Raw genomic sequence first — 16338 nt, 5'->3', positions numbered from 1 at the left:
TCCTTATTCAGATGCAATACAAACAACATATGTGTTTTACCAGAAAAAAATGTGTCGGTTAAAGCAGGTTGTTTGAATACTTATGTGTCGGATTAGTCAGGTTGAAATGTAAATCATCAACATGCAATAATTTCAATATACAACACCATTGAAGTATTATTATTTTATTCTGATATCAATCTCTGTTTTTTCCGAATTTTTCTTTCTGCTTACGGTTTAACTGAAACAGAAATATGTATATGTGTTATAATTGATAATTAATGAATCAAATCAGTGTTTGTTTTTATGAATAAATGACGTGTTCTTTAAGAGTCATCGTACTGATGTATGAAGCAAGCAGAACGCAAATAAACAGTCATGTTTCTATAATGCAACACAAGTTCTGAATACATACAAAATTGAACATAAACTAGAGGCTCTAAAGAGCCCGTATCGCTCACCTTGGTCTATGTGAATATTAAACAAAGGAAGCAGATGGATTCATGACAAAATTGTATTTTGGTGATGGTGATGTGTTTGTAAATCTTACTTTAATGAACATTCGTGCTGCTTACAAGTACATCTATATGTAATGAACTTGGCCCAGTAGTTTCAGTAGAAAATGTTAGTTAAAACTTACAATTTTTTTTAAAATTGTTAAAAATTGACTTTAAAAGACAATAACTCCTTAGGGGGTCAATGACCATTTCAATCACGTTGACTTATTTGTAAATCTTACTTTGCTGAACATTATTGCTGTTTAAAGTTTATCTCTTTCTATAATAATATTCAAGATAATAACCAAAAACAGCAAAATTTCCTTAAAACTACAAATTCAGGGGCAGCAACCCAACAACGGGTTGTCAGATTCATATGAAAATTTCAGGGCAGATAGATCTTGACCTAAAAAACAATTTTTACCCAATGTCAGATTTGCTCTTAATGCTTAAATTTGGTTTTGAGTTATAAGCAAAAAACTGCATTTTATGTTCTATTTTTAGTCGTGGCGGGCATCTTGGTTCGATGGCTGGGTCACCGGACACAATTTTTTAAGTAGATACCTAAAAGATGATTATGACCAAGTCAGAGGATAAGAAAAATTCACTCAAAGTTGAAAAAAAATAATATAAAGGGCAATAACTCCTTATGGGGTCAACTGACCATTTTGGTCATGGTTTTCCCGTTTGAATGGTTTTACACTAGTAATTTTGGGGCCCTTTATAGCTTGTTGTGAGCCAAGGCTCCGTGTTGAAGGCCGTACTTTAACCTATAATGGTTTACTTTTTATCTGACAATTTCAGGGCAGATAGATCTTGACCCGATAAACAGTTTTACCGCAGTCATATTTGCTCTAAATGCTTTGGTTTTTAAGGCAAAAACTGCATTTTACCCCTATGTTCTATTTTTAGTCATGGTGGCCATCTTGGTTGGTTGGTGGGGTCACTGGACACATTTTTAAACTAGATACCCCAATAATGATTGTGTCCAAGTTTGGTTTAATTTGGTACAGTAGTTTCAGAGGAGAAGATTTTTGTAAAAGTTTACGATGCAGGACGACGATAGATGACGGACGACGGACGCAGAACGACGGACGTCAGATCAGACGCAAAGTGATGGGAAAAGCTCACTTGGCCCTTCGGGTCAAGTGAGCTAAAAACATTGAATTTAAAAGATAGACATGAAGGTTACAGCTTTACATTCGTTACTGGTTTTGTTTTAAATTGTTATATTTTGACGCACGAAATTTTTAAAATGTTATATCTAATTTCTTATTTATAAAAAAAACCATTATTAATGGGCAAACTAATCATTTTGCTCTAGTTACCCAAATATATCGAATTTCTTAAGCCACCTCCGCACATTCGATTAGTTTCACCAGCACAAGGCATGTTACAATCTGATTCTGGTACCCTTGGATACTGTTTGTTTGCTAGTTTATTTCCACAAAGACAATAAGACCGAGCCTTAATTGCAAAACATATTCGAATGATTAAGTTATAATTGATTCATGTACAAAATGAAAGAAATAAAAAGACGTTTTTTAGGATTATTAAAAAAAATAATTATAATTTTACAATGTAACGTTACAGAAATAATATCAATCCACACATTATATTAGACATATTATTTGTTTTTTTTTGTGTATCATCTTTCAATTGCCTCGATCATGTGTAGCAATAGCTGCGAAAACGTAGCTCTTAATGTCCTGTTGATGATTTTGATGTTTGCGCACCAAAAAAATATCAAAAAAAATCAAAGGACAATAGAGCTACGTATTTGAAGCTAGTGTAGTAATAAATATATATAATTAAATAAGTTATTGCGATCTTAAAATGGATTAAAATGTCTATTTCAAATTACGCATTTGATTTTTTGCAAGGCAAATGCATCTTTTACTTGATATAATAGTATGGTTTATTTTTGAAATGTTGGTTTGTGAAAACAGACTTACCTGCAAGCCTGTGTATTTATATCCTTTACAATGTTCACGGCATTTAGACAAGGTTATAGAATTCCCCAGGTCTGATATTTTATATTTGAGATGTCGATTACCGTCGTCCATGTAACATCCAATGTAACCTAAAACATAAATAAGTAATACAATAAAATACAGTAATCCTTTTTTTTAAATTTCAACACGCGTTGTGTATCTTTATTGCTCCGAGGCGAACAATTATAGACTAAAGACTTGTTCAATAATCACGAGAAGATAGTACGAACAGTGCTTTTACGGTCCCATTTGTTAAAATATAACGTACTTTTAATAAGATCTCGAACTATACTGTAACACTTTGTACAGTAACTGTAAGTTTTAGTATTGTCACAGTGACTGCAAAAGTGGAGAACATTTCAAAGACTACGTTCGTCTTTTTTTGCGCTCAAACCACAACTTCCGCATACACCTAAAACTACATTACTTGAGTGAACACAATTTTTGAAAGTTTTACTTAAAGTTTAATTTTACGTTTACAAACCATCACTTGCTGGATCAGCCTGCTGGACAGTTGTTTTTAACAAGCCATTTACTGCCTTACTGAGGTCTGTTAGTGTAGATTTAATTGCAGAAATGCTTTCGCTATTTTGCTTCGAAATTGCCTTTATTTTGTCCAAATGATTTGTATTCCCATCGTTTATCCAGTCTGACTTCGAATTGTCTATCAAGAAGCCACTCACTGGTATTTCTTTTCCAGCATTCAATGTAACAGTGACCGGTTTGCGTTTTCTCAGACTTGCAACTATTGCAAGTTGTAAGAATGCAACAATAACTACAAAGGTCTTCATTCTGTCGATCGACGTCAACAATACCAGGAGTCCTAGATTTTGAATGACAATAACATGATATATATAATTATTATATATATTACATGCATAAATATTGATCACGTATGCAGCTGTTTGGTATATTATATTAATATGGGTAACGTATACAGAGGAAACTAAAGGTTGTTAAAACAAAAATTAATGATTCCACATTGACCATGACATAACTTTCAGACAATTCCACCAAATACATGTAAATGTAACTATTGAACAATGGCCTTTTAGCATGAATGACCCAATCAAAATACATTCAGACATGATAAAGAAAATTTATCCTCAGCACACTTGTATACATTTTCTGCAAATAAAAAACGACACAATCAAATTTCTTTAGTTTGCGAACTGCATGAATAAAATTGTTCAAAAACTATGATATAGAATTGTTTATACTTTCAGACACACCTCTAAGAGTAAAGTCTTTTCACAGGGTCAGAATATTCCAAAGAAAATTTTAACTACAGAGTCTTTATTATATACTTAAAACCAAATTTCTCAATTTTACATATTTCCATTCAACATCTTAAATTCAACGCTTTGTTATACTGTTTCAAAGCAATTGGATAAACTTTGAACATGAATTAATTCATATCCAAAAGGAAATGCATAGCTTTAACTTCAACACAATTTGTTATTTGATATTAGTGTCTTTTTAGCATATTTTTGGTATGAACAACCAACATTTGCCAAAATATTCATGACATTAATGATCCGGTGAAAATAAGCCAGAATATTATTGGACACATCTTCAATTGGTGATAATATGGATGCAATTCAAAATTAAACGACTTTGTCCTAGTGTGAACACATATCAAAGATACTAAGATTTTGTACTCCCCTTAGTAACAGTATACCATTTTCACCTTTATTTGGGATATAGTAATTTTATTAAATTTACTGTGTATTATTCTTGATAATAATGATGTTTTCGTCCCAGACGGATAACCATGGCCTCAAAACTTTTTGGAACTTTTGGTCCTCGGCGATCTTCAACTTTGTAGTTGTTATGGCTTTCAAACGTTTGGACGTAGCGCGCGCCTGGCGTATAAACATATTTTTAACCTGTTATTTTTTTATGTCTATAATTCGTTTGTTTCTCTGTCCTATATTTTCCCCCATTTATCTGTTTATTTATTTTAACCCTGTCGTGTACTGTTGTCATTCTAATGTTATAATTTACACTGCCATTTAAGTCTTTGGTTTGACATGCCACATGCCACAAAACCAGGTTCAACTAACCATTTTTTCATAAAATGCCCTGTACCAAGTCAGGAAAATGTCCTTGTTACATTATAGCTCGTTTCTGTGTGTGTTACATTTCGGTGTTTTGTCTCTGTTGTGTCGTAGTTATCTTGAATTTCATACGTTTCCCTCAGTTTTTGTTTGTAACCCGGATTTTTTTCTCTCTATCGATTTATGAATTTTGAACAACGGTTTACTTTTGCTGCCTTTATTTATAACATTATCTCAACATATATCTCAAAGTATACTGTTCAAAGGTTGACTTCAGAGACTTTTTTTTAGCATTGTGTTTTCAACACAGGTTTATTTTTCAATACATTGTTGATACAGATGTAGTGGCTGTTTTGCAGTTGAGTTTGAACCGAGTTTATCTTGATTCATTGATAACTTATACTGCAGATATTATTTGTGATGGTTATATACAATTTTATCAGGTATTTGTTTCTTTATTCATATTAAATCCCGGATGTCTTCGTAAGTTTCGATTGGGCGTTCGGCAAAAAGATTAATATTTGTCAATTATATTATTTACCATTTTACTATTTACGGGCTACACACAAAAAAAGTGACAACATAAGTAAAGTGTGTATACATATATTATTTAATTTCCACGTATTTACAATATTTTGAAATATGTCTATTTTTAATAATTATGTCATCGATTAAATTAATGTACCTGAACAAAACAACAAAACAACTAAACAACAAAACAAGACATCTTGTGTTGTTTTTATCTCACCTGGCCTAAAAGGCCAAGTGAGCTTTTCTCATCACTTGGCGTCCGGCGTCCGTCGTCGTCCGTCGTCTGTCGTCCGTCGTCGGCGTTAACTTTTACCAAAATCTTCTACTCTGAAACTACTGAACCAATTCAAACCAAACTTCATCTGATTGATTGCTAAGATATCTAGAATAAGGTTTGTGTTTTAATCCTCATTTCATAAAAAAAACCATGGCCGCCATGGCTAAAAATAGAACATAGTGGTAAAATGTAGTTTTTGGCTTATAACTCAAAAACCAAAGCATTTAGAGCAAATCTGACATGGGAAAATTGTTTCTCAGGTCAAGATCTATCTGCCCTGAAATTTTCAGATGAATCAGACAACCCAAAGTAAGATTTACAAATAAGTCCCCTTTAGGAGTAGTAACCCTTTATAGTCAATTTTTAACCATTTTTCGTAAATCTCCATGATCTTTTACAAAAATCTTCTCCTCTGAAACTACCGGGCCAAACTAATCCAAACTTGGCCAAAATCATCTTTAGGGTATGAAGTTTAAAAATGTGTCCGGTGACCTAGCATTAAACCAAGATGGCCGCCACGGCTAAAAATAGAACATGGAGGTTAAATGCAGTTTTTGGTTATTACTCAAAAACCAAAGCATTTAGAGCAAATCTGACAAAAAGTAAAATTGTTTATCTGGTCAAGATCTATCTGCCCTGAATTTTTAACATGAATGGGCAACTCGTTGTTGGGTTGCTGCCCCTGAATTGGTAATTTTTAGGAAATTTTGCTGTTTTTGGATATTATCTTGAATATTATTATGGATAGAGATAAACTGTAAACAGCAAAAATGTACAGCAATTTAAGACTCAAAAATAAGTCAAAATTACCAAAATAAGATTTACAAATAAGTCGACAGGACCAAAATGGTCAGTTGACCCACTTAGGAGTTATTGCCCTTTATAGTCAATTTTTAACCATTTATCGTAAATCTTAGTTAACTTTACAAAAATCTTCTTCTCTGAAACTCCTGGACTAAATTTTACCAAACATAGCCAGAATCATTATTAGGCTATATAGTTTAAAAATTGTGTTTTGTGACCGGGCAATTCAACCAAGATGGCTGCTACGGTTAAAAATAGAACATAGGGGTAAAATGCAGTTTTTGGCTAATAACTCAAAAACCAAAGCATTTAGAGCAAATCTGAAGAGGAATAAAATTGTTTATCTGGTCAAGATCTATCTGTCCTGAAATTTTTAGATGAATCGGACAACTCGTTGTTAGGTTGCTGCCCCTAAATTGGTAATTTTAAGGAAATTTTGCTGTTTTGGGTTATTATCTTGAATATTATTATAGATAGAGATAAACTGTAAACAGCAAAAATGTACAGCAATTTAAGACTCAAAAATAAGTCAAAATTACCAAAATGGTTAATTGAGCCCCTAAGAAGTTATTGTCCTTTATAATCAACTTTTAACAATTTTCTTAAAATTTGTAAATTTTTACTATCATTTTCCGCTGAAACTACACGGACAAGTTCATTATAGATAGAGATAATTGTAAGCAGCAAGAATGTTCAGTAAAGTAAGATGTACAAACACATCACAATCACCTAAACACAATTTTGTCATGAACTGTCTGCTTCCTTTGTTTAATTCATATATACCAAGGTGAGCGACACAGGCTCTTTAGAGCCTCTAGTTTATTTCGTGCGTCAGTAAGGTGTAATACCATCTATCGAAATCATTCATAGAGTATTACTTATGGTTTATAGTAGTAAGTCTCTTATATAAACTCGAGACGTTACGAAGCACAAGTATTTTGGAATTCAGTGGGACAATCATTTTCACCGAACTACATTTGTAGTACAAATTTTTGTTTAGAGCCCAACTAAAGCTTGTAAACAAAACAAAAACGCCAATAAAGAAGGTATAGTGCATAGTACATTTGACAATTACTTCAATCAAAAATTGAATAGTTCTATAAAATGAGTATTTGCAATATCACATTCGCATGTACGTGATCAGTACGTAACTAGTTGTGAACCATTTTAAGAGTCTAAACCACTGTTGACCGAACCATATTCTTTCAAGTCTGAACCACATTCCCTCAATTCAAGTCTGAACCACATTCCCTCAATTCAAGTCGGAACCACATTCCCTCAATTCAAGTCTGAACCATACTAGACCAAGCCTGAATCATAATCGACCGTACGTCGTTTAAACCCGAGGGTAACCGATGCAAAGGTCGGCAGTCATGTGTTATTTTTTTTATATATATTATATGTAGATCAATAAAATTTAAGATAGCTACACTTTTTTAGCAGGTTCTATAAGACAAACTTGTCAGGCATTTTTGATTTGAAATGTAACATTCGAGTGAATTTTCAATTTCAGATGTTGGCAAAAGGAAGTACTATATTAGTAGAAAATCCCCTGGAAGATAGGAATCTTAAATGACAAAAGCAATAATTAATCTCGTCACTTATAGTAAAGTTGTAACTATACACGTAAGGTGCAATAAAAACCTACACAGGCCGAGAGGATCACTATAGAGACATCAATTTTATGTCAAAATGCGGATCTTGTGCAGAAAATGTGTACTGTTGATTTATTTACTGTCAACAACATTTAGCCTTGACCATACTAATATATATAACCGAATTTTAAAGTCGTAAATATAATATATATATAAAGTAACTAACAAAAGCCTTCAGGCAAATGTATGTATTATAAAACGTCACATGTATTCTTTCTTGGAACTGTTTACGCTTACTGAAAAAGTTCTTTTTGTCATATCGACCTTGTAATTTTATAATATACTTGAAAGAATTAAAAATATTGTTTTCTTTTGATGTGTATGAGCTTTAGATTTAAAACATTTGACTAGCGACTTTCCGTTTCTGAATTTTCCCCCGAGTTATGTAGTTTTAAACTATGAAATAAAACGAAAATACAATTATAGTATAAATGGTTTTTGTTCTACATTAAAATACGCGTGTTAGATATATATATAGCCCAGGTGGTCGTGTGGTCTAGCGGGACGGCTGCAGTGCAGGCGATTTGGTGTCACGATATCACAGTAGCATGGGTTCGAATCCCGGCGAGGGAAGAACCAAAAATTTGCGAAAGCAAATTTACAGATCTAACATTGTTGGGTTGATGTTTAGACGAGTTGTATATATATATATATATATATATATATATATATGTTTTTCGACGAGAATACAATTATACAATAAATAATTGTTCAATAATCACTAGAAGAAGAGCCGAACAGTGCTGTTACGCTCCCATATGTAAATCACTAACATACTTCAAATGAGATTTCTAACTGTGATAATATAGTTTGTACATTAACTGTAAAATTTAGTATTTTCACAGAGATTGAAAAGGCCGAGTTAATATCAAAAGCTACACATGTTGGTTGTTTTTAACCTTCAAATCACAACTTCCATATGCATCTAAACAACATTATCTTAGTGTACACAATTTTTTAAATGTTTTATAAAAGTTGAATCTTACTTATACAAATAAGGTAAAATCACAAAAATACTGAACTTAGAGGAAAATCAATTCGGAAAGTCCATAATCACATGGTAAAATCAAATAGCAAAACGTATCAAAAACAAATGGACAAGAACTGTCATATTCCTGACTTGGTATAGGCATTTTCAAATGTAGAAACCATCAGTTGCCGGATTGATATGTTGACCAATTGTTTTACGCAAGCCATTTAATGCCTTACTTAGGTCTGTTAGTGTAGATTTAATTGCAGAAATGCTTTCGCTATTTTGCTTTGAGACTGCCTTAATTTTGTCAAACTGATGATTATTCCTCTCTTTTATCAAGTCAGATTTCGAATTGTCTATTAAGAATCCACTTACTGGAATTTCTTTTCCTGCATTCAAGGTTATACTGACCGGATTGCGTTTTCTTAGACTTGTTACTATTTCAAGTTGTAGGAAAGCAACAATAACTATGAAGGTCTTCATTCTGTCGACGTCAACAATACCAGGAAAACTAGATTCATATGGCAAAATTTGGGGTAATATGCTAATTTGCATAGCGGCCATTTTGCCTTTTCATGACGGCAGCCATTACAATAGGATTATATAAGCCCCTTAAATAAAAATACCAATATGCCAATGCCTATCTCGAATGAACAATTTGTTCGCATATAGGTGAATTGTAGATGTTTTTAGGCGTCTGTCTGTATACAAATGGACATTGTCTACTCTGAAATCTTTCGGCCTTTTTAGTTTAAAAATCGGAAGCGTAGTCATAGTATAATTGCTATATAAGATCATATAAAATGACGGAAAATCGTAAAATAGCAAGATTCAAAACAGAAATACATATGCAAGAAGATATTGTTCATGATTTGTTCGCATATAGGGAAACACCTTACAGGTTGAATTTTAAAGTCAAATAACTTTAAACTTACCTGCTATCTTAAGTTTTCGGCCAAATTCTTTAAAAAAAACATGATGATTTCAACCTTTCCATTTCGTAAAAAGTCAAATTTTAAGCATTTTCCCTTAGATTTACACAGCATTTTTGTAAATATCCGCCAAAGGAAGTTTTTAAAGATACATTAGTTTAAGATACATGACCGAAAAGGACGTGATTATCCGCAAATCTAAAATAAATTATATTTTCAATCTTAAGCTAAGGGAGGTAATTTGATCAAAAAGGACAAAGTCACGTGGTGCAAATCATTTGAATAAAGTACCTTTGATTTTGCCATATGTTTAAAATGACAATAACATAACTATACTCTAACATAGTTAGGTTGATTTTCGAGGCACTTTATATATATATATATATTTTGCAGGCATATATATTGATTACTTATGCGACTGTTGTTTGATATAGTCTATTGGTATATGTTTTGTATACAGAGGAACATATTGGTTGTATAAAATAAAAACCATTGAATCCACATTGAACGTAACAGAACTTTCAGACAATTGACCGTTTCAGAAAGGGTAATATTTTCAAAAGCGTACATCAAAGCGTTTTGATTGGTTTAATACGTTTTAAACAATAGAAATGCAACCAATGACGTGACGTAATTTTCACTATGGGGTACGAACAATTAAATTACCTATGATGCTTTAGATTCTGAAATGGCCAATTCCACCGATTGCATGTAAAATGTAAAAACACAAAAATACCGAACTCCGAGGAAAATTCAAAAAGGAAAATCAAAAATCAAAAAGCTAAATCAAAAGTCCAAACACATCAAACGAATGGATAACAACTGTCATTTTCCTGACTTGGTACAGGCATTTTCTAATGTAGAAAATAAATGTAACTAATGAACGATGGCCTTTTAGCACAAATGATCCCATCAAAATACATTCAGACATGATAAAGAAAATTAATCATTAACATCCTTGTATATATTTTTGCAAAAAAAATACGATACAATCAAATTTCTTTAGTTTGTTCATTTTGTATTTATGTCATAATATCGAACTGCATGAATAACATTGTTCAAAAACTATGATATAGGATTTTTTATACTTTCAGACACACTTTTAAGATTAAAGTCTTTTCACAGGATGAAAATCTTCATAAGGAAATTTTAACTACAGAGTCTTCATTATATACTTAAAAACAAAATTCTCAATTTAAAATATTTCCATTCAACATGTTAAATTCAACGCTTCGTTATACTGTTTAAAAGCAATTGGATAAACTTTCAAAATGAATTAATGTATATCCAAAAGGAAATGCATATCTTTACAACACAATTGTTATTTGATATTGATGTTTTTTTAGCACATTTTTGGTATGAACAATTAACATTTTCCAAAATATTCATGACATGAATGATCCGTTGAAAATTAGCCAAAATATTATTGGGAACGAAGTGAAAACATCTTCAATTGTGATAATACGGATGTAGTTCAAGATTAAACGACTTTGTCCTAATGTGAACATATATCAAAGATACTAAGATTTTGAACTTCCCTTAGTAGCAGTATACCATTTTCACCTGCATATGCATAACGTGAGCACAACGAGCTTATAGCGATTATTTGGAGTTCGAAAAGCCTACCTGAGTGTTTATCGGGCGTTCAAAAAACGTATGGTGGCGTTTGCCTGGCGATTGTCTGCGAAGGAAAAAAGTTCCTTGAACGTATCTTGGACGTTGGTTGTAACAAACACATCCGCATACGTTTAAGGTAAATTTGAACGATCGTGTAGCGTATACAACGTGTCCTTGACGTTTCTCATACGTATATGTAGGGCGTTAAACGTGCTTTTAGTGTAAATATAGAGGTATACCATTCACCAAGCAAATACATTTGTATGTCGACGTACTACAAACTTGCATCGCGCGTTTAACGATTGCTTAGCGTTCTTCTACTACTCTAAAGTTTAAAGCAGTTATGAATTTTTCAAAACAATCAAAACTTAAAAAGCTGTGTAAGCTCATTAGAACCATTTATACAAAAATGGATTCTCTCTGATAAAATGGAAGCCTCCAAACTATGCATTCTTTTCTTCTCTATTTGCTGTAACCTCACCATGTTTTATAATATTATTGTGTATGTCTATGTATTTCTGTATACCATTGTATCAACATAGGTTCTTCAGAATAAAATATATATATGTCTAGCGTGCAGCTAACGTATACTGACTTTGTCAATTTTCTCTGTACGTGTGGTGCACGCCAGTCTATACGCCAATGAGCGACGCCTGCATAATAGACCTTATAAAACGTCAACAGTGTCTGAGCAGGCACTTAATGAACCTGGATTATGTCAAAGATCGCCTCGTCATTTTACTAAAAAAAAATCTTTGAAAGATACCAGACCTCATTAATATATATACCATATCAATTTTACACATAATTCATAATGATTCTATGTACTGGCGTTGTACTGACGTCTGCAGTGATAGATGGTCTTCGGAAATACTGTGATATTAACCATATGTGTGTTCTTAAAATCTCTACAGAACTTAAAACTTAAACGTAAAATTGAAATCCACGTGTTGAAATCTCGATCTTGTTCAAGTTTTTTCAAAACTCTAGATTTGTCAATAGATATATATAGGAAGATGTGGTGTGAGTGCCAAAGAGACAACTCTACATAATTGAAAAAAATAAACCAATATAGGTCAATGTACGGCCTTCAACACGGAGCCTTGGATCACACCGAAGAACAAGCTATAAAGGGCCCCGAAATTCCTTGTGTAAAACCATTCAAACGGGAAAACCAACGGTCCAATCTATATAAAAAAACGAGAAACGAGAAACACGTATACATTATATAAACAAACGACAACTACTATGACAGGCTTAACTCAATCAAAAAACGTAAATTAATACACTATGAACGAATAAATTTGATCTGTGATATCTGAATGCAGGCCAAAAAGCAAACACACACGTCCAAACAAAGCCATGGCAAGACACCACTGCGAAATATTTAACCCTTCTAAGATAATCACTTTTGAAAACAAACCGGTTTTAATAATGCAGGTACATCTTGAAGTGAAAATAAAGTGAAAATTGGAAGATATTCCAAATAATCACAGGTGGTATAAAGACAAGAACCATATTGATATAAAATAACAAAAAAGCAAAATAAACAGTAATAACAGGTCGAATTACCAAGAAAATGCAGTTACTGACAGCTAGTTAAAAGTCAAAATCAATTAGTAATAAAAAAAAATCATGCATCAGAGACTAAAATCAACTAAAACACATCCCATGGATTTAGTATTTTAACGTTATGGACAGTCAGAGAAAACATGACTTGTGCAATGCCAAAAATAAATGTATCGACAGGTAGTACGATAGTGGTGAGGTGCGACTTCTATAGAGATAAAAGGTAAAGTGTCTGTGTCTCTTTACATCCCTCCTCAAAAGCAGATAAAATTTAGTTATGTTTTAATTTGCTAATGACAACATCGATATTAGTGCCAATGTAAACTATATTCTGAGATTAAATTACAATATTGGTACGATATACAACCCTGTATACCAGAATACCGACATAATTGTTAACAGTGAACAAAAAGGTAAACGATGAGCAAGTGATTAGTATGCGGTATTTTTTAAAGTATATTGGATTGCAGTTTGACAACCGTTTTCCCCGAACTACATTTAAGTACACATTTTTGTTTTGAAGACCCATAGGTGACCGTCGACTTTTCTACTATTGACGGGTTCTTGTCTCGTAGCACATTATCCATTCCCGTTCCCAATGTCACTGCAGATTTGCAAATATTTAACTTCTTAAAAGTGTTTTTGTCTTTGACATTCTTAATTTGTAATTAACTCGGTAATTAAATGTCCATGATTTGAATCTTTGATTTTTCAACTGTGCAAATCTGTTAGTTATAATCCTTACATTTCCCCTCATGTTCTTAATTGTATGTTTGTGATATTTACTTTATAATACACAATTTTCTGTCGGGATTCGGGACACTACCTGCGATTTGTTCACTGTGTTACATGTATATTTATTCGTGATCATTACACGATCGCATAGGATTATTAATCTGTCAAAAAATAAAATTATACACAGTACTGGAACCCCCCCCCCCCCCCCCCCGATAGATTTGTAAAAAGGTTATCTTTCCAAAATATATAAACGTAAGGTGTTCAAGAACATGAAGAATAGTCGTTCAGATTTAGTTTCAGGGTTGGCATTATGTCAACTGATGACCTTGATTCCGTTCTGATACATGCATTATTCTGTATTAAGTTAATCAATTTCAAGAACAGCTCATTATTAATTTCAAATGTTGCCATTCTTGAAATTGATTTCATTTTGTGATTGGAACCCATCTCTTAATAACTCGTGTTTGTATCAAACCTAAAACGTTGAAATGACGTTTTTTTATTTGTTGATGAGCTACAGTCTAATTATATGTATGTTCATATTGACCACATACACTATACCCCTTGAATTGCTAGGGTCTTTTCCCCCCAAACGAAATTGGCATCTCTTAACCTTTTATAAATGACCACCCTGAACACATTGGTTATATTTCAACTGTTTTCGATCTCAGCCTCTTTTATTTTCGTTTCTATTTTACTTCTGCATGTTCTGGCAGTCTTTTTTTTCTTGGAAATTTTTCTATATTCTTTATTTTTATTTTCCCATTATTCTTATTCATTCAAATCCCCTCTTTTATTACACGTGCTATATACATGTACAAGTACGGAAAAACAAAGCGTTCATATCTATAATATTTGATCCTTGATTTAAAGCAGCAACGTATTAATCAACCATTTTTACTGTGATAATTTAATTTACATTGATTGAAGTGAATTACCGTGATTTCCCAGTAAAATAAAAAACCGATAATTTCACATGTGAAATACACTTGATAATATGACTCCTTTGACGTCATAAATCGATAGACGTTGTAAATTCGTTGATAATGTTCTTAACATTTCCTCATGTTTCTATTAATTTTCCATTAAAAAGGCCATTGTCAATGTAATAAAAAGAATAATTAAACAATGAATTCAGATACCGAAAAATATTGCACTCGTGATCAACCAATACCGATTATTAACTCATGCGCTACGAGCATTCGTGAATTAATGTGTTGTTTGGTCAGTCGTTGAATATGGTTCTTGATTTGAATTCTGCGATTAGTTATTCTATAATTATCTAATTTTTTTAAGTTGTATATATTTAATATTTTTATCTATTATAATTGAACTCGTGGGGATGTTTTATCCGGTTGTAGACTCAGTGGGAAAGGGTGGTGGGCGTTTTGGACATACTCTAACTTTGATGGAAACCATTTTGTAGCATAAAATCGTCCAAAGATTTATCGTGTGCGTTTTTGTTACGTCCTCCCTTTCAAAATTCCTAAGCCTGTATAAAAATATTGGGATACAATATTTTATTATAGTTTAGATAGAATAAACAGGGGTGAAAATCAAAAGTACTGTGGATTCATTAATTTTCGTGGATTTAAATATTTGGTGGATTGAGGAAAATGTGCATTTTCTCGGATATTTAAATTCGTGCTTTTGGCACATTCTGCATACATTTCTTTAGAAAATTTGTATTTCGTTGAACATTTAAAATCTTGATTACCCTGTAACAATGAAATTCACGAAAAATGGTATCCAACAGATATTGATGAATCCACAGTATTCAGATAAACCAAGCGTAAGTCGTTAGCCTGGTAGAGATGAGCATTATATACACATTATTGTCATTTCATTCAAAACAATTCTCTGTCCTGATTTTTTTTTGCATATATTTGTGCTGTAGTACTGTAGTTCTGCCATGTACCGTTGTAATTTAATGATGAAGTTGGAATCATCCCTTCGTAAATGTTACGGACGCCATCACGAGTTGGTTGACCGTTATGGAATAACCGTTTCATAAATGATATCAGATATGTTCCTTACGTCGTAACTACAATCCCCTTCACTTTCATGAATGTGACCTACCAAATAAACTATTTACTGGATTTGTAATCACATAAGCAACACGACGGGTGCCACATGTGGAGCAGGATCTGCTTACCCTTCCGGATCACCTGAGATCATCCCCAGTTTTTGGTGGGGTTCGTGTTGTTTATTCTTTAGTTTTCTATGTTGTGTCATGTGTACTGTTGTTTTTCTGTTTGTCTTTTTCATTTTTAGCCATGGCGTTGTCGGTTTGTTTTGGATTTATGAGTTTGACTATCCCTTTGGTATCTTTCGTCCCTCTTTTAAGTGTTATATTCAACATCATGGTTAAAGTGCGAGGTTTGGTTAGCCACAAAACCAGGTTAAACCCATCATTTTTTCTTAAAATGTCCTGTACCAAGTCATGAAAATTGTTTTGTTTTCTTATAGTTCGTTTCTGTCTGTGTTGCATTTAAGTGGATCTGTTGTGTGGTTGTACTCTTCTTATATTTGATGTGGTTCCTTCAGTTTTGCATTTGTAACATGGATTTGTTTTTTCTCATTCGATTTATGAATTGTGAACAACGAAATTCTACTGTTGCCTTTACTTGTTTTACATGAGATACATGTACATGTAAGGTGCAATAACAAAACACAACCCGTCCTCCAGCATCACTGACGCGACATTTATTT

General features: G+C 32.7%; 1 protein-coding gene across 1 annotated transcript; it reads right to left on the bottom strand.

Annotated features, from left to right (window-relative positions):
• Positions 1-1796: 1796 nt before the first annotated feature.
• Positions 1797-3274, bottom strand: LOC134690180 (sialate:O-sulfotransferase 2-like). The gene is made up of 3 exons (XM_063550157.1): positions 2955-3274; positions 2432-2559; positions 1797-1943 (listed from the first exon to the last, which is right to left on the bottom strand). The coding sequence occupies exons 1-3, from the start codon at positions 3259-3261 to the stop codon at positions 1797-1799; spliced, it is 582 nt and encodes a 193-aa protein (XP_063406227.1). The 5' UTR covers positions 3262-3274.
• Positions 3275-16338: the final 13064 nt, after the last annotated feature.

This window comes from Mytilus trossulus, chromosome 11 (genome assembly GCF_036588685.1).
Source record: "Mytilus trossulus isolate FHL-02 chromosome 11, PNRI_Mtr1.1.1.hap1, whole genome shotgun sequence".
NCBI lineage: Eukaryota > Metazoa > Mollusca > Bivalvia > Mytilida > Mytilidae > Mytilus > Mytilus trossulus.
This window is presented reverse-complemented; position numbering and strand designations above follow the sequence as displayed.